At 35.6% G+C, this 25,377-nt stretch overlaps 1 protein-coding gene and 1 non-coding gene across 3 annotated transcripts; both read right to left on the reverse strand.

The window, feature by feature from the left end:
* Positions 1-13,460: 13,460 nt before the first annotated feature.
* On the reverse strand, positions 13,461-13,767 carry LOC149389552 (signal recognition particle RNA). Its single transcript, XR_016301099.1, has one exon.
* A 957-nt stretch (positions 13,768-14,724) lies between these two features.
* Positions 14,725-17,714, reverse strand: LOC149389553 (uncharacterized). Of its 2 annotated transcripts, none has more exons than XM_089624325.1 (5): positions 17,504-17,714; positions 16,898-17,050; positions 16,623-16,730; positions 16,286-16,533; positions 14,725-15,543 (listed from the first exon to the last, which is right to left on the reverse strand). In XM_089624325.1, the coding sequence occupies exons 2-5, from the start codon at positions 17,019-17,021 to the stop codon at positions 14,905-14,907; spliced, it is 1,119 nt and encodes a 372-aa protein (XP_089480451.1). In that variant the 5' UTR covers positions 17,022-17,050; positions 17,504-17,714; the 3' UTR covers positions 14,725-14,904. The 2 variants fall into 2 exon arrangements, with proteins under 2 accessions (XP_089480451.1, XP_089480452.1); XM_089624326.1 differs by having other exon boundaries at positions 16,898-17,045; positions 17,504-17,691.
* Between the last annotated feature and the right edge of the window lie 7,663 nt (positions 17,715-25,377).

Below are 25,377 nucleotides of genomic sequence, written 5' to 3' on the forward strand. Positions count from 1 at the left end.
TATAATCCCCCCTGCACCTACCCAAAAATAACAACCAAACATAAACCCGTTTTCTCATGAAATGAAGAATCCACCGAACCCCAAAACTTGACCGCCAGTCTCGCCTCCGACCACCTCCATTCTCTCTTTCAACAACCGTTGCCTCCGGCGATCGCCATTTTTTCTTTGAGGACGGCCATAAGCTTGCAATTTTTACAAATCAACTTAATATGCAACTCCCCTCAAACTTGATATTACTTCCTTGAAGAAATTTGAGAATCGGACATAATTATCAACATCTTTTATGTGCTTTACTAAAATAAAAGTAAATGTTTATGAATACATTTATTAGTTAGTTGAAATGTCGATGGTCGATTTTGTGTCCATGATCCCAAAAAAACACAAATTACGGTTGACAACTGTGTTGCGACAAAAATATTTTGAAAATATGTGAGAACTCTTAGAGAAATGATGAGTTCATGAATGAAGTATATTTGATAATGATTTCATCATTAGATTCTCAGTATTCAAGAATAAAGTACATATAGTCTTCATATTACAAACGTTAACTCTAACTCTAGCTAACAAACTAATAACTGACAAATAACTAGGGTTGAGTCTATAGTTGACTAATAAGCAAGACTAACTAGAGCTATGTGGAGTTGCTACTCAACACCCACCGGCAAGCTCCTAGTGGAATAGTCGAGAACCTTGAGCTTAGACCTCAATCTTGGAAACACAGAGCTAGAGAGGAGTTTAGTCAAAACGTCAGCTGCTTGATCAAGCGCGGGAACATGTTGAACTTTAATCTTCTTTTGGTGTACTTTTCCGAGCACAAAGTACAAGCCAAATTCAATATGTTTGGTTCTAGCATGTAGAACTGGATTCGCGGGATGAACAGTACTAAAGTTGTCACACCACACAACAAGAACTGACGAGCTCGTGAATTTCAGTGAGTAAGTTCTCAGTCTACATAACTTCAATAACAAGAGTGGCTAAACTTCTATATTCTGTCTCTGTGGAAGACCTCGAGACGGTGTGTTGCTTCTTGGACTTCCAGGAGATAGGATTTCCACCAAAAAAAGGGATAAAGCCCTAACGTGGAGCGCCTATCAACTCCGTCAGATGCCCAATCTGCATCACAGTTCCAGTTAAGTTCAATGACACGACTGAAGTAGAGTAGTGAGTCGGATGAATCCTATGAGTCAGAGTGCCACTCATATATCTCAAGATTTTCTTCACGACCTTCCAATGATCTGCTAGAGGTTGCTGCATGAATTGGCACACCTTATTGACGCTAAAGGTCAGTTCTAGACTAGTGATTGTAACATATTGCAAGGTTGCAATTGTGCTCCTGTAGAGTTGCACATCCTCAACTAGTGAGCTACCATAATTTAGAAACTTGCGGCCAGTGGTAAATGGTGCAGTAAAAGCTTTGGCATGTTTCATCTTTGTCTTGATCAAGAGATCCTTGATGTGCTTTGTTTGTGACAAGAGAATATCATCAGTAGTCTTCTTAACCTCTATTCTTAAGAAGTAGCTCAGCTCTCCTAGATCTTTTAGAGAAAAAATGTTGTGAAGTCTGTGAATAAGAGCTTGTACAATAATGTCATCACTCCTCGTGATGAGAATATCATCTACATACACAATGATAAAGATGGTGAGTGAACTTGAGTGAAGTGTAAACAAGGAATGATCAGAACTAGCAAACTGAAATCCTTGGTTAACCAAGACTGTGTGCAAATTTTCAAACCAAGCTCTCGGGGTTTGTTTGAGTCCATAAATGGATTTGATAAGTCTGCACACAGCCTTAGGTCTTGAATGATCTTCAAACCCAAATGGCTGAGACATGAAAACTTCCTCTTGTAGATCCCCATTGAGAAATGCATTCTTCACATCTACTTGGTGCGCTTTCCAATATTCTGTTGATGGCTATGGTGAGAATGACTCGAATAGTGGTTGGTTTAACAACATGGCTAAACGTCTCACAGTAATCAAAGTCAGCTACTTGATGAAACCCTTGGCTACAAATATGGCTTTGTGCCTCAGTATAAAGCGATTTGGATTTTTCTTGAGCTTAAAAATGGATTGAATTTTTTGGGGAACCGGCGAACCGGAGAGGAGTGGAAGGGTAAGGGGATACACCATTTTTCTTCCTTAAACCCAAGCGTAACCCGGTCGAACTGGACCGGATTCCTTTGAACTGGTTCCCATATTATAAAAGCAACATTTGCTTTATTTTTCGAGAAAACCCATCTTCCTCATCTTCATTTTGACGAAACCCTAGGCGCCCGGATTTCGTTTCTCCGAGACCACAATTGCTTAATTTCCGGTCCATTTTCCCGGTTTCCTTCACCATGGTCGTGCTTCCCGGCGGATTTCGTTCGTCGCAAGCCATTTTTGTCATATTTCCGAGGTAATCACCTTGGAAATCTTGGATTTGGAGGATTTTTCATTTTTTTCTTAAGTTTATGCTTTAATCCATGAATATGATGATGAATGGATGGTTATAATGATTAATATGTTGATTTTAGACGAGTATGATGATGAATATGTTGATTTTAGATTATTATGATGATGAATATGTTGATTTGAAATGAATTTGATGATAAATTGATGATTATGATTATGAATATCTTTATATGAGATGAAGAATATGATGAATTGATGATTATGATTATGAATATGTTGATGAATTGATGACTATGATGATGAATATATTGATTTTAAATTAATATGATGATGAAGTATAGCGTCCGACCCGGCACGGAAGTATTGCGAGCCTATCGAAGGACGACCGAATGCAAGCAAATGCAAATTCTGCAGGTACATCATATAGGCCCTGGTGGAATCGCTCGTGTGAAAAATCACTTGGCGAACATAGACAAGACAAATAGTGTGAAGATGTGCGACAAGGTTCCTCATGAAGTACAAGAGAAAATGCGAGAGTTGCTCTACGTACACTCTCAAAAGAAGAAGCAATGTGAGGGTTTGGGTGAGTCGATGCGAGCCGACCTTCGAAAAAATCTAGGGGACTCTGACGAAGAAATAGATGAAGGTCCAGGTTGATCTTAAGGGTCCTCTGATCCAAGAATATCGCACCCCGGGGTCAAGAGGTTGGCCAAAGACGTCGACGATTCTTCATTCACGAGTGACGAGACACTCAAGAAACTTCACGTATAATTAATTATTAATTAGTGTGTTTTATATTTTGTCGTACGTGTTGTAATCAAGGTTTGACATTCCACGGAAATTGACCGGAAACTTTGAACTTTATGCTACTTTATGTTGAATTTTATCTTGGTTTGAATTTTGTGTTTTATATTTTGTCGTACGTGTTGTAATCAAGGTTTCACTTTCCGCGGAAACCGACCAGAAACTTTGAACTTTATGGTACTTTATGTTGAGTTTTATCTTGGTTTAAACTTTGTGTTTTATATTTTGTCGTACGTGTTTTAATAAAAGTAGTTTAGTTTCGTAAAATATGAAATTTATGTTTATTTTTGCAAATTTATGCATGGCGAAAAGGAGCGTTGGGGTGGTCTTAGTGTTGGTGACGAATGAGTGGTATCAGACACAAACAATCGCTCTGATACCACTTGTTGGTGAAACACTTGGGATATCAGACATGAACAATCGCTCTAATATCACTTGTTGGAGAATACAGGGCTGGTATCATACACGAACAATCGCTCTAATACCACTTGTTGTAATTACAGAGGTGGTATCGGACACAAACAATCGCTCCAATACCACTTGTAAGGAAACGATTGGGTTATCAGACACAAACGATTGCTCCGATGCAACTAGTTGGGATTATGTGCTTACCTTGATAACCATATAAGTTGCGGAATAAATTAATTACACCAACAAGAGCTAATTAAAAGGATGGTTATCTAACAATATTTAGATTTACTTTATTAATTAAATAATGAAAGCATTCAAACATGTCAAGCAACCAATAAGATCAAAGAGCAAGGCTCATAGAGAACTTATGGATTGGGCTCACGAACAGAAACTTCAAGCTTTCACAATCCGTCTTCAAACGCCTTGATCTCCTCCTTCAAGTTTTCAGATCCTTGTCTTTGAACAACTTGATATCCTTCTTCAAGCTTTCAGATCTAGATTTACTTTATTAATTAAATAATGAAAGCATTCAAACATGTCAAGCAACCAATAAGATCAAAGAGCGAGGCTCATAGAGAACTTACGGATTGGGCTCACGAATAGAAACTTCAAGCTTTCACAATCCGTCTTCAAATGCCTTAATCTCCTTCTTCAAGTTTTCAGATCCTTGTCTTTGAACAACTTGATATCTTTCTTCAAGCTTTCAGATCCTCTTACTCCTCTTGAATCAAAGCTTGGTCATAAGATCTCATCTCATGAATCTTACTTTCTCTCTTAGCCATCAGATCAATATCTATGAGATTTTATTTTCTGCTTAAATATAGAATATTTATTAATGAGAGAACAAAGAAAATATCTGATTTCCTTTTAAATATTATTCTCTACTAATATTTATGACAGAGAATAAATGACAATATCTTATTTCCTTTTAAATATTATTCTCTATAAATATTCATGAGAGAAAATAAATGACAATATCTTATTTCCTTTTAAATATTATTCTCTCATAATATTCATGAGAGAGAATAAAGGACAATATCTTATTTCCTTTTAAATATTATTCTCTCCTAATATTCATGAGAGAGAATAAAGGACAATATTTTATTTCTTTTTAAATATTTTTATTTCTCCTTTATTTAAACAACTGAAGAGAAAATATTGGTAACTACTAATAATTAGCATGGACGAATTTTAGCACACGGCCAAGGATTATCTCCTTTATTTCCTTGTACCGGGATCCTAAAAAAATATTCCACTTCATTATGTGCAAGGCCCAATTGCTTAAAACCCAATTAATTATTTATTTACTTGATCAAACAATAAATAATTAATACTACCATAAACAATTATTTAAATATGCAAATACCCATATTTTAGAATTAATGTTGTCAATCACGACTACAGCTAGTGAGATTATAATAATGAAACACATTATTATTAGAGGTTCTTTATTCGTTTTATCGAAGCCGAATCAGGGACTATGAACTTAGTAATAGAAGCTTAACAAATCTGATGAAAAGACAAAAAAAGTCCTTACTCTTTCCACATCGATTTTTCTAATCTTGGTCAGATTCCACCTAGGTACGCCAAGAATGAACTCTCTTTTATACTAGAATTATATTTACTCATCGTGATGAGTGTCCACTGATCTAGTCAGTTTATGATCAAGATCCTCCAGGTTCAACCCATATCGAGAAAGATCAATTAATCTGTTATACCTTTCTTGATACATATATACCCTAAGCAGTGTTGCTTCCGAAACGAAAAATTCTTTCGAACGTACAAACTTCGGAAGTGCCGGCAATCTATAGGTTATGGAATCAACCCTTAGGTGAGTGAACATTGATCTTCTTTCAGGAAGGCTAGATTCCGTATCTGTCAACCACTTCCCACTCGAATGATGCTATGAAACTCCCAAGATATAAGTTGTGATTAGCATGATAGTAGCCTTTTAGAAAATGAGTCAAAGAGCGCGATAACATGATCCAGTGTCCATACACTTAAGGATTTAGATCAAGTCTCACTGTGACCATCATAGCGACCTCGGTTAGTGTGTCGTAACGGTACTTAAACAACACATCTACAACCAAAGTTTGTCTGGGTCGTACACTTACCACAAGTGTAGAATGCTTGCACGTCGTGATCAACCTTCACTAGTGTTCCGCATATATGACTTTAGATACAGTTGTCTAGGCATGTACCAGTCATCGACCATGTTTTAGCAACACCGCTCGAACTCAGGTGCCCAACACGTGACTCAGTTTAATACGGAGGCTATGGATAATAGTTGCTATTGATTATGATATTCTGACCTCAACCCACCAATCATATCATGCTAGTAAAGAAAACCATTATTCTATTTAGTAATCATTTATTTATTATCCCTCGTGGGCAAGAATTCCTAACACTTAGCTGTTGAATATTCATCCAACAATAAAAAAAAATTGTCTGAATACCCATCGGTTTCCTACATTTTTTGCCGTTTTCCTCTACGGTAAACGATTTTCTGCCGGTACCGATTTCCTTTTTTTTTGTTTGAATACCCCTTGTTTTCACCTCCGGTAAGCGTTTTTACCCTCAAAATTGAAGTCTCAGTACAGTAACGATAATGCGAACCTTGCTTACAGCCAATAGCACTTCTATTTGCAAGTAAATCCACCAGCCTCCAAGGTCCATTTTTTATAAGAGCTAAGTACTCATTTATCGCTTGTTTCCAATCTTTAAACTGCAGAGCTTCGGCCGTTGTGGATGGTTCACGAGTGACAAGAAGTGCTTTAGGCTTGAAGACTCCATTTTTGGAACGAGTGAGCATGGTTTTTGTTGGAGGTGGTGGTTGTAGCACTTAAGAGGCTAGTTGATATAGGACAATCGCTAAGTCTATTGAGTATTCACTGAGGTGTGTGGATGTGGATGACTGGTGATTCTGAGCTTGTGGTGAAAATGATGTTTCATCAGTATGTGGACTGATATCATTTACCTGTTCAGTTCGAGAGACAGTTTCAAGAGCAGGGTTAGCATCAACAACATGGTGATGTACACGTTCAGCCTCTTGTGCGGGATGTGTGTGATTGGTTTGTGACTGAGGGATGACATGAAGAATGGTATTAACAAGTTGATTTGTGGTTTGCTGGCTATGTAAGAGAGTAACAGCAAACTTGGAAAAATGGAATTTTGTCTCATCACAAATGACATTTTGTGCAATGTGGACCCTAGCAGTTTTTTACAAGCACTTATATCCTTTATGGAAGACACTATAACCTATGAAAGTACAAAGAATGGACTTGAAGTTGAACTTATTCTTGGTATAAGGCCTTAGATCAGGATAGCTCAGACAACCAATGATTTTTAGACTATTATAAGATGATGACTTATTGAATAACACAGATATTGGCAGTTTGTTGTCTATAGCTTTGGATGGGAGACGGTTGATTATTAAAACAATTGTTCTCACAGCATCATCCCAAAGTCTAAAAGGGAAAAAAGCATGAGCCATAAGAGCTAAAGAAGTTTAAGTGATTTGCCTATGTTTTCTTTCTACTAGGCCATTCTGTTCATCTACATGAGGGCACAAGATTTGGTGTTTGATCCCATACTCATTTATAAAGGAAGTAAAAGCTCTATACTCTCATCTACCATCACTCTCAACAACTATGATGTGACACCCTAACTGTAATTCAATTTGGCACTTGAAGTGTTTAAAGGAGGTGAGTGTTTGATCTTTGGTTTGAGTAGGTAGACTCATGTGTATTTGGAGTGACTATCAATGAAGTGGACATAGTATTTGTACCCATTTGTGGACAATGCAGGTGCGGGTCCCTAGACATCAGTATAGATCAATTCTAGAGGCTTAGATTGCGTGGTAAGATTCGGAGAAAAAGGAAATTTGTGCAACTTTCCTAAGCAACAAGAAGAACACACACAATTCTTTTATTTATTCAACAATTTTTCAGTACAATTTTGAACAACAGCTTGTACAACATGTTCAGATGCATGTCCTAATCTATAATGCCAGATATGAAAAAGTAGGCCTACTAGAAGCAACATTACAACTAAATTGTGATGGACTACTAGTTACTACATTACAGCTGATGTTCGACTCCTGAGATCTACTAACTTGTCAACAAAATCAGTATTTTGTAGCCAACTTGCCACAAATGACCACATTTGTTGACATGGTTAGTCACAAAAACCATCGTTTTGCTTGTCAAAATATTATGTATTTGTTGACAAGGTTGTCACAAAAACTTGATTTTTGTGACAAACCTGTCAAGAAAAACATGATCTAGTGACAAACTATTCTTTCACACGGTTTTTATTATCTTTTTTATTTTTCTACATGTTCCAATTTAGGTAAATTGTTTTTGGTTAATAGATTATACAAACAATTGTATTTCACAAGAAATAAAAAGTAACAATATTTGTATATTCATATTTAATTTTTAAACTTATTACTTTATTATTCACCCATCAATTTTACAATTGTGTCCTTAATTTTGACGGTCGTTTGTTCATGAGCCGTTAAAATTTGACGGAAGGAGTGTAAATTTAAATGACTTATTTTTGGTTTACTTGTTGTACGGTAATAGTCCAAGTGAGATTCATGTAATTTATCAATTATATATATATATATATATATATATAAATACAGCTAAACCTGGCCTAGCGGGATCTCCCGCGTCTCCCGCTACCGCCCAACCCCGGACTCCCGTTAATTGGTCAAACGGGAGTCCCGTCCCGTTAAGTAATGGGACGGGACGGGAGTTTGCCTAACGGGAATTCGGGACCCCGTTAGGCATAAAAAAAATAAATAAAAAATAAAAAATTCGGTTTTAAATGAATTTAAATAAATAAATAGAGGGATGTAAGTGAAAGGAATTTAAATTAAGTGGGTAGAAATGAAGATTTAAATGAAGTTCAATAATTATATACAAGGACTTAATTGAAAAGATTTTGAAGTAAATGGGTAGAAAAAATAATAAAAAAAATGTGAAATTAAAAATGGGCCTCCTAAAAAACCTCACCGACCCCTAAAAAGGTGCGACGGCGAGGAAAAAGAGCACCCCTTTCCTCGTTAATTATTTGAAAATTTATCCCGGACAAGGGCCGGGATATCCCTTAGTTATACAAGTTAGTCTAACCATTTATGTTTACATTTGCGAAATCAACTTCAAAATCGTCAAGAATATCGAAGCACATGAATGTTTCTTGTGCTCGATTTCTATGTTGAATCCAATCTTTACCGCACGTCAATGCTTCGACCATCTCCGGTTTCAAGCTACATCTTCTATCGTCGATGATGCGGCCCGCACTACTAAAAGCCGCCTCAGATGACACGGTTGAAACAGGGATGGTGAGGATGTCTTGTGCCATAGATGACAAGACCGGGAACCTCCTCGCATTCTGTCTCCACCAAACCAAGAGGTCGATGGCTTCATCATCCGTCCTGACCCAATCGTTCCGATCGTACTCTTGGATCTCCGGATGGGACCGTGCGTCGGTTGCGCTCGACCTCGTCTGACTTGTCACAGCTTCTTGTTGTTGAGGTTATGGGCTGTACGCGGGCGCGTTGACGAAGACATTCGTGTATTGGTGTCTTCTCGGATACTGCGTCTGTGATTGAGATGGTTGTGCTCGGTATTGCGGTAGGAGTTTCGCCTCGTATACCTTGAAAAGATCAAAAAAAGCTTCCACGATCCTTGAGAGATCAAGTGCAATGTAATCTTGGTCCACAAAATGGTTTCTAATGTACTTCAGAAATTTTTTTAAACCACCAATTTTACATCGGACGTCTAGAATGGCTCCAAAACCGTATAATGATGGAACCTTTCCAGCCCCCCAATATTTTAAAAACTTGGCTGTCATTGCTTGAATAGAATCTTGAAAAATTGTTTCGTTTTTATATTTATCAAGATGCACAGCAATTGCGGTCATAGTATGAAGACCGAGAAAAGAAGTAGGAGTGTAAACAGCAGAGAGATAACAAGTTTCTTTGTAAAAAATGTCGAGAAAAGAAACAAATGATTCAGCCATCCTAATATCATATTCGGATATAGCGTTTTCCCCATGTTCGCTGTTAATGTAAGAAACAATAACATTGACGTAATGCTCGGATAAGAAGTTGGTCAACATGAGAAAGGTAGAATTCCACCTAATTTTGTTATCTAGGTGAAAGGTGCGTTCTTGGAGACCGTTTAGTCTAAGGCGTCTTTGAAGCTCATCTACTCTAGAGGTTAAACTATTTATCCAACTAATGTAATTCCTAATCTTGTTGATCGAAGGGTCATAACTAGCGGCTCCGGCTTGAACTATGAGGTTTATAATATGGGTAGCACAACGTTGATGCAAAAGGGTATCGTCAACGTTAAGTTTCTCCTTGAACTCCCTAAGCATGGCGTTGTTGCTTGTGGCATTATCTAAGGTTACAGATATAATCTTATTGTTCAAACCCCACTCACCTATAACACTAACTATGATGTCCAAGATGTTTTCACCAGTGTGAGAACCTTCTATCCTCCTAAAGGCAATGATACGTTTGTTTAGGTTCCAATCGTCATCTATATTGTGCACTACAACGCTCATGAAATCCATCTTAGATTGACCAGTCCATATATACGAGGTTAAGGCAACGCTATATCTACCAGATAATATAGTGTCTTTCATTTGTTCCTTTTCTCCTAAAAACCATTTTAGGATATCGGATCTCAAGGCTTTTCTAGACATAATTTGAACATTTGGAATTATAGAACTAATGAATCTAACGAAGCCTTGAGATTCGATATGACTAAAAGATTGATCGGTGGAAACAAAATATTCTACTAAATCACGTCTAAAACTTACGGGATCGATATGACTTACCTGGCTTGACGAGGCTCCAGATGGTGTCCCCTGGCAGTGCCTGTGATGACTCCACAATAGCGAAGTCCCCACTCTTGTGTTGTGAGCGCTGAATATTTTGCCACAACTGTGACATTTTCCGGCTTTTTCGCCATTCGCAATCACCTCTTCAAAGAAGGTCCACACAACGGACCTAGCACGACGTCGTGGTGGTTGTTGTTGTTGAGGTGGTTGTTGTTGTTGTTGAGGTGCTTCACATTGTTGTTGTTGTTCTTGTTGTTCTCGTCATTGTCGTCGTTGTCGGGTCTCCTCTTGTTGTTCACGTTGTCGAGGTCGTGGAACTTTAGTTCGAGATTGAGGTGGTGGTGGTGGTGGTGGTAGGTCTTGTTCTTCTTCCTCCTCCTCTTCCTCTTCTTCATTTGGATTTTGGGTTTCATCGTCATCTTCTTCTTCATTTGGATTTTGGGATTCACGATAATGTTGCTCGAATACTTGAAATTCTTGAAAAGCCACTTCGGATGGCGGAATTTGAGCTTGATAGGCTTGCTCGGGATCCATTTGAGGGTAGTATGGCACTTGGGTGTTTGGAATTTCGGTGAATTCCGAATGGTTGAAAGTAGGAGCAACATAATTTGGATCGAAGGAGTATTGGGTGTTTGGGTCGGGGGCGTTTTGAGATAAGTGCAACCAATTTTCTTCAAAACGGTGCATTTGTTGACCTCGGGAAGCTCTTCCCCTTCGACCTCCTTGGTTGCGGGATGATGAGGCCATGAAAAAATGAAAGCGTTAGAGAGAATTTGAGATTAAAATCGAGAGAGTGTGAGAGAATTTGAGATTGAGAGAATTTGAGAGAGTTTGAGAGAGTTTGAGAGAGTTTGAAGGAAAGGTGTGAAGAAAATGAATGAAATGGGCATTTATAGATTTTAGAAATAAGTGGGTAAAAAAAAAAAAAAAAAAAAAATTCGGCCGAAAGTCTTTAACGGCTCTATTTTAAACGGTAAAAAAAAAACGGCTCTTATTAAAAAAAAAAAAAAAATACCGGGACTAACGGGATCACCGGATCCCGTTAGCCAAAGTAACGGGACGGGAGTCCCGTCCGTCAGCCTTAACGGGAAGTCCCGTCCCGTTACTGTTCATACCGGTAGCGGGGATTCCGTCCCGTCCCGCTACCGGTAAGCCAGGTTTAAATACAGCCATGGAGAGCTTAAGCAAACGTTGCTTAGTTCTATGATAGGATGATGAGATAAAATACCTTTATTATTACGAATCCTATATCATTTAATGGAAAAAAGAAGTCCTATACGCTATATCTATATATGTTTTTTTTTTTATCTTTTGTCTTCTATGGAAATGTTGACGAGAAAATGATATAAATTGTTGAAGCTAAACTTGGAAGTTACAGAAATGTTTAAATTATTACGCAGTCTAGCTTAGTTTGGTGGCTCAATTTTTTTGGATTCCTTTATATATATATGAGAAGTTAGATCAATAGATGAAGCTATAGATTCACGTCTACGTAGGATGAGGAAAAAAAACAGTAAAATTAGGGGTATGAAAGAGGTTAAAGAGGAAAACTATGGATCTTAAAGTCAGATTGATGTGATTTTTTTATCTATCACAACGAAGATTATGGAAAATATATATAATTAAGGGTACTTTATATAAACTTTGCTTCTACTTTTTAACGCATCGATTGAAACCCGGATTGTACTAATCAAGATTGTTAAAACTTATTACTTCTAGTGTATGCTTAACATGATTTGGTTATTCCTTAAAATAAAAATATGATTTGTTTACTATCTTGAACATTTTGACGGGAACAGTTTTGGTGCTTATCCTGTAGATTCTGACGTGGAAATAGATATGGATATTTTTTTGAAAACGAAAACTGTATTATTGATGATTTTGATAAAGACAGAAATACAGAATTTCGAGCGGAGATAAACTCCTACAAATAGTTGATATTGTTTAGATAAAGAGCACGAAGTAATCGAAAGGAAAACTAAAACTCCTGAGAGACAAACAGTACCAAAGATGTCGAGATACATCTGACGGGATTCCTCCCTCGCCCTCCGAAAAAGGAGAACTAGCTTGTTGGCTGGTTCACCAAAGAACCATTAGATATGGATATTATATTACCTTAATGACCCAATATTAATATCTTCTAGTTCTTGTAGAATTTAAGGTAACAAATTATTTGGTGCTTATCTTGTAGATTCTGATGTGGAAATTGATTTGGCGATCATATATTCCTTAATTGATTTGGCGATCATATATTCCTTAATTGATTTACTACCATAATATATATGGCTAACTTAGATTAGATAGTATACGGTCGTGTGAGTATTGTTATTAATATGATAGTTGAAAGCAAGGATGAAGCTAGCTTGATCCTAGCTCCCCCTGACTTAAAACAAAAAAAAAAACAAAAAAAAAAAAAAAAAAAAAAAAAACAAAAAATCCTGCATATAATTTATTTTTTAAAATAATTATAGCTTATAACTTCAATGAAAAATTAAAGAAAAACTACTTCTTAGAGCTTTTTACAATGGAAAAAATGACTTTCTTGACCACAACCCCCGTAAGATTTGATATTTGGGCCCCTAAAGAAAGAAATATATATATATATATATATATATATATATATATATATATATATTTAACTTTCCCAGGTTCAGCTCTATGATCTTTAAGGCATAAAGCAAATTTATTTTTATAATCATTTTTAAACATTTATTTAGACTATGAACTTAATATATATATTTTTTAGACCTAAAATATATTAAATTTAGATTTTGTTGTTACATGATTTAGACCTTTATTTAATGAGAGCCTAAAGCAATTAATTGACACCTCTAAAAGTAAAACCGAGCCTGCGCTGAAGGAGAAAAGTGTATAGTTTTTCAAAAAAAATTAAAGAGAGAAAAATGTGCGAGGATTTTCATATTGCTCGTTTTTTTAACAACTAATCATAATCTGAGAGGCCCATTAAGTTGAATTTATTTTTCTATTAATGATAAAAAGGTGGTGGTTCAATTAAGAGAGGCCCATTGTGCCATAGTGGGCCTGAGTGGCACCGGGCCGTTATCCTTCCACTGCCGAGAGCGGGAAGTTTTCGCTGCTCTGTGAAGCCAGCCTCACGCTGTGCCCTCCACTCTAAAGGCCGCGAAACTTGGGCCTTCGCTCAGGTCTCACGGCCCAACTCTCGGCTTGGAATGGGCGGCCCAGGCAGTCGCCAAGGTCAGGTCCGACACAATGGGCCAAACCAATGTCCACACCACCTCAAAGCCCCCACTCGGGTTACAAGCTCTCGTTACTGAGCCCGGCGATACATATGCCATCAAACCGAATATATGTAGTGTTCAATTGTGTTGTTTCTTAGCGATGTGGGACAAGTATTGGAATACTACATCTAAATTTTACAAAGTTTGAACGGTTTTTTGAGGTCATTACTGAAAACTGTTTTGACGCGTTATGCTTTTTGGTGGTTTTACTTTTGTAAATCGGATGCTTTTATATAAACAGTTTGTGGACTGAATTATCATACGTTTCGAATTATATATAAACTTGGCTTCTTCGTTCTCAACCATGATTCTGGGAATGTATACAAAGTGGGCTGAAGAAAGAAGAAAACAAATGAAGTTTGTTTTTTTAATTATTGATCATGAACATTGAGCTCAATCTATTGGTATTTTGTGTTGACTTTCAATGACGTCTATTCAATTTGCATCATAATAACATGAATGAAGAACCGAAACTTGGGACGGCGCTTCTTCTTTGTATCAAACCTGGAATTGAATCCCCAACATTTCTTGTAATACATGTCAACAGAACCTCAAATAAAAACAGAGATTAAAAAGAAATAATAATGATCAGCGCTAGCAATTATTCAACTCAACATGGTCAATTGATATATATTATAGATTGATGATTGTTATCATTATAGTTGCCGATTTTCCGCCTTGGCCTCTCGAACTCCCTCGGGGTCAAAAGCACCAGAAGCAAGTACTTTTATTCATTCAATCAATCAAGAGATCAAACTAACCGAGGATTACGACCTCTATAACGGAAACCAACATTTTCCCCGACAAGCTCAAAGACCTCATACCCTTGATTGGTTTTTCAGGCACCAAACCTTCTGTTCGGTCTGTCCTTGATGATGAACTTATAGCCTTTGATTTAAGGAGAGTGTCGTTGGCGAACTCTCACACCAACGTGGAATCAGAATCCTCTACGGCAATGCTACTATTTCTTCTTTGTATACATATCACCAGAACCTCAACCAAAACAAAGATTAAAAAAATAATAATAATAATAATAATCAACGGCAGCAATTATTCAACTCAACAAGGTCAATTAAATATTTATTATAAATTGATCATTGTTATCATTATAGTTGCTTCAAATCACCACAAAGTAACATATTTTGATTTATACACCACCCACCATTCTTCAAAAAAAGTCTCACAGAAGTCCGTCAAGCAACGACTTCCCGCCGTCGACTTTGGCCCTGATGGAGGCGACAGACTCGACGAGTGCGGCCGACTTCTTCTCGAGGTCCCTCAGGCGAGCCCTGGCCTCGGCGACCTCCTTCTCCTTCTCCCCGAGGCTCGCCTTCGTGTCCTCGATCTCGGCGGCGCACTTCTCGAAGGCCTCCTCGGCGGCCCTGTGGCGTCCCACGAGCTCGACGGCATCCGCGTTGTCGGACAGCACGCGGCGGAGCCAGGCCACGTCCACGCCCGACGACTCCACGTCTTTGAGTATGGCCTGCATCTCCTTCAGCTTCGGCCCCGTGAGGTGGGCCACTTTCGTGACTTGGAGCTCTTGGACGACGAAGCACACGCACTCGAGGTAGTACGACCGCATCGCCACCGACTCCAGCTGGCACCCGCCCCCGATGTCCCCGTACCGGTCGAGGATCGACTCAAGGATCGGAGATAGTCGACTTTTCACTCTGTACTTGCCGACCGACACGCTCGAGTCAGACCGCGCGTCCTCGTCCTCGCTCTCCGACCGCGCCACGCCCGAGAAGCTGAAGCTCGAGACTCCGTCGCTCATGTTGTTTTCGTCTCTGCTTCTCTTGTTCTCTTCTTTCGGAGGAGGCTGCCATAATATAGAGACCACCACGACATCATCGAGAACATGAGTTTGTGTTAGGGGCATGAAAATAGCTAGCAAGATTTAAACCGCCCAAGAATGCTCAAGAAATTCTATGTGGCTAACCAGGAATCAAAATGACTGGCTGGTGAAAATGCCGGCGAAAATTTTCTAGAAATTTAAAATGCAATTTAAAAATAATTTCCTAAAATCTCGTTTTTTTTTCTTACTTCTTCTATTTTTTTTTTTATAAACGTGGTTTCCGGGTTTGATCTGACTAAAATCCAAGAGGCCGTGGCCCCAATTGTTGTGTCCAGGGAGAATCGAACTAGGAACTGACAAGGTACTAAAAGTACCCTTATCAATAGACCAACCCTTTGGAATTAAATCTAGTTCTTATTATTAAAAAAAAAAAAAAAACAATGGAATTTCGGATTTAAAATGCTCCTATAATAATTTCTCCTAAAATATAATTATAAGCGTGGTCTCCGGACTAAATCCGACTAAAATCCACAAGGCTATGGCATTATCGACTAGAAGACTACTTCAATTATTGTATCCAGGAGAAATTGAACCGGAGATTGATAAGTTCCTACGAATTTCCCTTACCACTGGATCAATCCCTTGGGATTAAAACTAGTTCTAATCTTAAAAACAATGGAGTTTTGGATTCTTGGCAGAAATTCATCGGAAAACAAAACTAAGCCCTGTAAGTAACAGCCTGAGAGAGAGAGAGAGAGAGAGAGACCGTGGAAAGAACCCCCGAGGCAGGAACAACGAGAGGAGGAGAGAAAAGAAGTTGCTTGTCGTAGAAAGTCGAGTCGTCCTCCGATTGAATTTCACCGGAAGCCGCGTCGGAAGAAAAACCTCCGTTCTCCGACGAACGATAACGAGCCGGCGGAGGCGCCGCCGGCATCGATGCGCTCGAGTTGTAGGCCCGCCCATTCCCCACCTCTCTTGGAGGCATCGATCGAGTCTCGTTCATCTTCTTAGCTCCTAAAACACACATTTTAAGGATACTAATATTAATCATCAAGGATAACAATACCAGCAACTTTTTGATTTGATAAGAGGGTGTATTTAACCTCCAAAGCAGTTTTCGTTGCATTCATGGTACGGATTTCCGGCTCTGTGGCAGACTCCATTACTCCCTTTCTTTTCTTCGTACCTTTTGTTTGGCACAACACCGTTAACTATAACAACAAACAAACAAAAAAAAACAATAAAATAATTATAATTATAATATAATCAATGAAAATTCTGTGTTCATATTTCTTCATGAACAAATTTTGATCATGGACAATCAAACCAACATACAAAATTTTAAAGTGTTTCATTATTATTCAAGTTAAAAAATGACCTGGCTTCTTTTTGTCCTTGCGTCCTTTTCCTTCAGCGATCCTTTTCAAGCAAGGCTCAGTGCATTCATGGTAAGGATTGGAAGCGTAATTGCAATATGGGTTTACTTTTCCATTCAGAGCCATCTTATCTCTGTTTCTTCAACTCGCCTACGCTACGTTTTCAACCAAATACAAACATGCAAAATTTCAATCCAGACGCTCGTTGAGATTGTACTAAACACAGGGAATTTAAAAAAAAAATGTAGCAGGAGAGAGGGAAAAATATTAATTTAAAGAAGTGAACTTTTGGACTAAATTTTTGAAACCAACGAGAGAGCCTGTTTATTTTATCCGGTAAAATATCTGTAAGAAAAACAGAAAAAAAAAAAAAAAAAAAAAAAAAAAAAAAAACCCCTCCTTCACTCACGAATTATTAAGTCTTAAAACAAAATTATAAGTTATAAATTAAAAATCTTTTCTAAACCTTCACATCCAAATTCTAACAATTCTTTGAAGAAAAAAAAACTAATGAAAATACTCGTTCCGAGTGGCGAGAATCCGACACGATGAACGCATATCGACTAACTTATTATTATTAATAGATAAATAAAATAAAAATGAAATACCTTCGGAGATGAAGGTGAGGTTGATTAAAGGAAGAGTTATTTTCTCTTCTCTGTCAAATGATGGTGTACTCTTTATTACACCCGTCTATATTGATTGTTTTGTATATATGACCAACCACGGCTTTTCTGGGAAGCTTTTTCGTTGAATTGTTTTTTTTATATATAACTAAATACCCATATCGAAAGCGAAAAGCTTTAATAAAAGACAAAGGATATTGATATATATCTGAACTTAGAGGATCAATTTTGAAATAAAAAAGTCAGTTGAGGACATAGATGAAAGGAACGAATCTTCCCAACCGTATCTCATTGATGACTGATTGAATTACGAGTCAGAGAGTAAAGGGGGAGCTTTGTTTGACTTTGAAAAGGGACACGACTTAAACACGATTTATTGATGTTATTATTTCTTTTTTATATATTTATTATATTAATTAAAAAGTTAAAAAAAAGGGTCAAACGGCTATATAGTCAAATAGAACTTAAGTTTTTGCAAAATAACCATAGTTTGTCAATTATATACAAACTAGCATAAGTAAGATTAATCTAGGCTGGATTAAATTTAATCCCAACGGACTATAAAGACAGAATGTAAGTTTTATGAAGGCTAGATTAAAATTAATCGAGGCAGGATTAAAAGTCGTAGTACTCTCAATTGGCTATTTTGCTATACCTAATGAAACTATGGCTATTTTGCAAAAGTCATAATTTGAATTGGCTACTTCATATCATTTTTCCTAAAAAAAATTACAAGAATGAATACCCAACGGCGATCATAATAATTATTTATTATAACAAGAATTTTGGACGACATATATCACCGAACAAAATGATTAATTAATTTATTTAAATATAGCTATCTCTTTTTTTTTTCTTTTCCATTTATGTGTTCTGTATACTTAGCCTTATGCATAGATTTCGGACCGCAGATAATGGCACACTAATTTCATTTACGTCCACGTTTCTACTCTAGCTGTGGCCGTGTATGTCAAGTGTCAACCATTCACATGCGAGCGAATAAAATAATACAAAATGATAGAATTTGTAATAAGGACTAAAGTTTTGACCTTTCGTATGGTCAAGTATCGTAGGCTAAACTTATAATTGAGATTTGCGATCATAGAATTAGCATTATTCAATACTTTATTTATTCAATAAGTTATAAGGGTTGATGGAATGATGAAAAAAATCAAGGAGACAAGGTTACGTGTATATTTAAGTTTTGTTTCAACCTAATCATTCTGTTTTCAATGGCTAAATATATGGTTGTAACTGGACTTGAGCCGTTGTAAGCTAAAACTTGTAATCTTACATTTGTACATTATTGAGCGTTATTTTCTTTGCAGGAATAGGATATATAAATGCTTGTACCTCACATATTTATATGTTTTGTGCATTCTTTACTTTTGATTAAGTCAATGCTCTTAATGAATCGCACACCGGGATTTCTTTGTTGCAAACGAAAGAAAATTCAGCTAAGATGTATCAAATCCAATTTACCTACAACAACCTCAAAATGTATCACTATGATACTAGTTCACAATTAAATTTTTTTATAATGAATAAGTTAGTCAAATGTTTGTAGTTATATTTAATCAAAATATACACTTTGTAATGTAAATAAGTTTATTTGTAACAGGGGGCTTTTAAATTGTGTACCCGTTGTATATTAGCATTTAAATACTAATTTTCTACATATATCCACACTTATTTTATCTATGAGTGCAATCATGATTCATGATTGGATTTATGGTTTTTTTTTTTTACGTCCTATCAACCAATACAACTATTTTTATCTTTAAACCCGAACTTACCCAATTATAAAAAAAATTGAAACTAAACAAAATAAAAAATAATCCGATGGGTTTGGTTTAATTTCTTTGGATTATTTTTCTCAATACATAAATTAATAACTCAGATGAAATCAAATACACACACACACATATATATATATATATATTTATATATATATATATAATACACTATGTAAAAAAAAGTGTTGCCTTTTTTGAAAAAGTTTATGTGAATGTAGAGTTCGACCCATTTTTTTATTAACGGATAGTATTAGACCGAAAAGTCCAATAACCCATATAAGAGTCGCAACCCAACGACATGAGGAAGTACTAGACAATATTTTACCATTGTCATTCATTTACGTAAGTTGTAGCATTTTCGAGCCCAACCCACCTTCTCAATGCAAGTTTGGCATGTCTTCCAGAACAAGCCTCCATGAGTCGAAGACTACGAGAGATGCGCTGATCTTCCTTTAGACTCAGATTCAGTGACGATTTCCTCTGGAACGATCGATCAAGCGGTGCGACGTGGCATGGAGAGACTAGACGAAGGACGAAATCATCTACGCATTTTTCCGAAGATTACGCATCTCGTAGTTGTTTAAATTCATTTCTTCCGAGAAAAAATGCATCTTCTTTTTCCTAATATTGTTCATTATTTTCTTCTCAATTATATCTTTAGGCTCGCTATTCACTGTTTGAATTGTTGAGTTCGATACTTGTAATTGAGATCGCAGCATCAATAAAATCGTGTTTTTTGTTATCTTTATTTTTGGTTCTATACGACGACTTTTTGAGATACGCTCTTTAAATCTAAAACGTGACAAACACATACACCTTTGTTTTTCATGATTGTTGAGGCTCGATTCCGACATCAACAGTTTATATATTAAAATAAAATTACTCATATTTTTAATTGCCAAATTTACATCTAATCTCAGCCAATAAAGTCAAACGAATATTTTCAAATATAATTAAGCCAATATTATTTTTTTTTAAGATAGATTTGATAGTATCTCCCACAGAGTTCATATAAAATGATTGTAATCTTATAAATCAGATTATTATTAAAATTTCGTACGCAATATATTTATATATAATGAAGGATTTGTTTTATCGTTTAAAAGCCTTAATCGTTTCAAATGTTTTAGAATTGATAATGAAATTTTTTTCTATGTTGGAAACAATGCAAACAATTGCTTGTGCCATGAAGTTAACACAACTAAAAATTTTGAAAGCCGACAACTTTTACAAGCGACATTTTGCTTTAAGAAATGACGCAAATATAGTCGTTTTTAAATTAATAGCCGATATTTATAGATAAACAAAATGTGATTTCAAATGAATTTTTTAGAATATAGAACTGGCTAGTCACTTATAAATTCTTGACTCACCTTTAGAAGTGACTAGTCGCTTCTAAATTTAAAAAAAAAAAGTTAATCAACTCGTACTTTCCCCATTTTTATTTGAAGTGATATTAGAAGTGACTACTAGTCGCTTCTAATAATGCCTAGGTCATTATTGTGACGACCCGACTTTTCGGACCGTGTTACTTATCTTACTTTTTTAAACTTCATAAAAATTGGAGGATTTATTTTTTTAAAAACACATCGTACAAAGGCGAACCAAAATTTTAAAGATTTTAAAAGAAACAAAAGCATTAAAAAAAATACGAAGATTGCATTTCAAACATTTCATGAGAAGTACTTAACCAAAACTGAAAATATAAAGTATCAATTTAAAATCAAACACAACGGCAAAAATAGTAAAACATAATCCATAATATAAATCTTAACCAAATTAGAAAACTCTTTGAAACTTCGTAACTTTGAAATAAATGAAAAGAAAAATCTTAAAATTTATTTCTTAAAAACTCGTAGCGGAAGACTTATTTCGTGAATGGCAACCTTGACTCAACCATCTCGCTATCGACCATGCTAGTCCACCCTGCTCAGTTCTTCATAGGTTGTTTACCTACAACACATACATATATATATATATATATATATATATATATATATATATATATATATTTAAAGAAGAAATGAGCTTACGCTTAACGAGAATAATATAAAGCTCACAAAATAAAAGAGTAATGTAATGCATGACCGGCTATTAGTATTTTAAAACTAAATGGTGACTTGATCTTTCTTTTCTTGATTATATCAAATTTTAGTTCAGGGTGCCCCTATGGTAGTCGTACATATTTCAGTGCTCACTTTAGAGACGAAGATATGGGGTTGCAAGGTCCCACACTTCGCTCTATCTAATAAACATATTAGAGTCTCGGTCCAAGAAATTTCTCCATTTGAGCATCAGCCCGAGAAACTTCTCCTTGAAACCTCTCGAGGCGATACGACTCCCTTAATCATAAAAACTTCTAAGAAGAAAGATTTATTTCCGCATTCATAATCTTAGAAAAAAGTGAGAAGAAACTAAGGTCAATATTATCTATTCTTGAATATTTCACAAAATATAAAAATAAAATAGACTTCATTCACAAGCATAAATATAAATAATCCTTTAAATTATTCGATAAACTACCGTTCCGAATTTGAAAAAACGTACAACTCGAAAGTTTCCGCCTCGTCGATTCTTTCAGTATAAAAAATACTCAATTTTTAATTCACTATTAAAAATTCTTGTGAAACCCCAGAATTTTTTTTAAATGTTGTTGAAATCTGCTTTTTAGTATTTTAGTAGATTTAATATATATGTCTTTTATATATATATATATATATATATATATATATATGTGTATATATATATATAATATATATATATAAAGATAATGTGCTTGTGATAAGTATATATACATATATATAGTATGTGCTTGTGATACCAACTGTGACGATCCGGCTTTCTGGACCGTCATATATCCAGTACATATGTATAGAGAAATTTCAATTTGTAGACTCAAAAGTTATGAAAATATCTCAATTAGACTCACTAGTTCAGAAATATCTAAAATTAGACTTTTGTACCAATTTCGGACAAAAATACCCTTTCAAGGTAGTATAACCATTTTTCATCTCTCATTCTCTCTCATTTCCTCTCGTTCTCTCTCATTTCCTCTTGTTTTCATCTTTTTCGAGTATCCAATTCGTTCAATCCCGTCGAAATGGGTTAGTATGCTCATTCATTCATCTTTTATAGTTATGTTGATATAGTTTGTGTAGGAAACAAAAAAAGTTTGTTGATTTAGGTCAAAGAACCCGGAATTTAACGTTATTTCCGATCAAATCCGATAGTTTAGGATGAAATTTAAGTACTATTTCCGATGAAATTCAAGCTGAAATTCCGACAGGATCCGACCGGATCTGGCAAGATCTGGCAGGATCCGGCAAGATCTGGCAGGATCTGGCAGGATCTGGCAAGATCCAGAATCCGACAGGATCTGGCAGGATCCGACAGGCTGCCAGAAATCCGACCAGATCTGGCGGGATCCGACCGGATCCGACAAGTTGCCAGAAAAATGAAAAAATCCGGTATTTTTTTTATTTAATGTATTCATGTTCAACAAAAAATTTTCAGAAAATTTGACAACCCTAAAACTTAGTTTTACCTCTGAATCACATATAAATCAACTTAAATAACTACTTATCTTGTATTATATCATCCTACACAACTAAAACCTTGAAAAAAACATAAAAAACTAACCTTTTTTTGACATTTATGATGGTGGTTGAGTTCTTGAAGATGATGGTGGTTGAAGATGATGGTCGGAGACGGTCGGATTTGTGGATGTGATGGTTGGGTCTCGTCGGATTTTGAGAGGAGATCGTCGGATTTTGAGAGGAGAGGGGGTGGCGGTTTTTTTTTTTTTTTTTAGAGTGAGAATAAGAAAGAGAGAGGTTTTAATGGGTTGGGGGTATTTTTGTCCGAAATTGGTACAAAAGTCTAATTTTAGATATTTTTGAACTAGTGAGTCTAATTGAGATATTTTCATAACTTTTGGGTCTACAAAATGAAATTTCTCTATGTATATATAATTGTTACATAGTTACATATGAATATATAATTAATGAAGAGTTGGTATATTGGGAATATGTATATAATATAGGTTATTTATGTATAAATTATATAAAAGTTATAGGTTATATATTATATAAGGTTTTTAGTGTATGTATGTGTTTATATCAAGGAAAAAAATACCGTTTTCGTTGCCGTTTCGAGCCTCCTGATATACGGAAAATCGTCATCCCGATGGAAAATCCAACGGAAAAATTGTGGAAAAGGGTAAGTGAAATGCCGTTTTCAAATGTCGTTTTCCATGGAAATTCGAACTGCCGACGGAAAACCGAACGGAAATAATGTTGCACAATACAATAAAATATATAAATACATATATACATCTTTTAATTTTTAACTTTATAATTTAAATGACGTTTAAATTTTAAGCTATAATAATATCTATAGATCTAATATATAGACATATACGTAATGGTATTTATGTTTCTTTTTCTAGTATATATATACACTTTCAAATTCTTATATTTTTTTTAGTATCAATGTATTAGTCGAGGTTAATCGAATTTTAACCGATTAAATTAATCGCTCGAGTAATTTAACCAAACTAAAGAATTCAAATATTTCATTTAACTGAATGAGTTTTAACATATAATGTTGGTTAACAATATTGATATAATATGTTATCTATTATGTAGTGTTAAATATCAGCTCTTAATATACATATATATTAAAAAAAATGAACATTAAAAAAAGCTCACAGTCAGTAAAGATTTTAAAGTGTTGATCATGACAAAGTAGATGAATTCAATTAAATCATGTCACGTGGGTCTATAGGTCAGGTCTCTCTCTCTCTCTCTCTCTCTCTCTCTCTCTCTCTCTCTCTCTCTCTCTCTCTCTCTCTCTCTCTCTCCCTCTTCTCACTAGGCTTCTCACTTCGTCTCTCTCCTCTCCCCTCTCTCATCTTCTTCTTCCTCATTTTGCTTCCGCCATTTTTTTTTCCCATAATATGAGTTTATAGTTTATAGTTTCAAATTACTCAAGAAATTAAAGATGCAATTTTCAGAAATCTAGGGTTACAAAACGATTTCGAATTTCCTTAAATCCGTGGAAATTCGCCGAGAATAACTTGATTTATAACGTCACCTTGACGAAATCTATGGAAAGTCTCCGACAACTGTGGAAATTCACCGGCAACAGGGTCTTCTTCTTCAACAGCCGAAACAATTTTTTTTCCTTCGATTGTCGCCGAGTCTCAGGGAAAAAACAAGGGTTTTATACCCTGTGTTGAACGACATTCGACGGCAAAAAACGACAGAAACGGCTTGTCATTTCCTGGAAAACCGAACAACATAAACGATGGAAACGACACAAAAGCCTTTCGCTCGCCGGTGAGTCACCGAAATGGATTTTCTGGCCGAATTTCCGGGAAAATCGCCGACATTTTATTCCTTGGTTTATATATATATATATATATATATATATATATATATATATATATATATATATATATATATATATATATAAAGTAATAATTAATATATTAAGAGTAGGAGTAGGATTACGTTTGGGCTTTTAGGGTTTAATCAAATCGTATTCATACATACACTCCTTTTCTTTTTACGCTTCCTCTCTGTTCTCTCTCTCTCATATTCTTCTTATTCTTTGGAAATTCGTAGCTCTAGTTAGGCAACTCAATATTTGAAAAAAAAAAATAGGTATGTATTTCTTCTATCTGGTTCGGATTCAATAAAAATCGTTTCTTAAAACGCTTAGTGTAGTTTCAAAAATCATTATTTTGAATCGATTCTTTTTGGAAAAGTTAGGTTTAAATGTCTTCTATCTAAATCATTAATCGAAAAATATTTTTATGAAATACAAAATATTTTCCAATTATTTTCAAATCAGTGCGCAGACCTGATTCGCTGGTCTGACCTATTTCCGATTTTCAGACTTTAAAACGTTTACTGTTGATTAAAAAATTATATTTTGCGTTGATTCTTTTTGGAAACGCTAGTTTTACATGTCTTCTTTTTAAAAAAGTAATCCAAAAATATTTTCATACTATACATAATATTTTCTGATTATTTTACGATCGGTCCGCAAACTAGT

This window comes from Urtica dioica, chromosome 8 (genome assembly GCF_054948205.1).
Source record: "Urtica dioica subsp. dioica isolate 48M chromosome 8, U.dioica_male_clone48M_v1_H2, whole genome shotgun sequence".
NCBI lineage: Eukaryota > Viridiplantae > Streptophyta > Magnoliopsida > Rosales > Urticaceae > Urtica > Urtica dioica.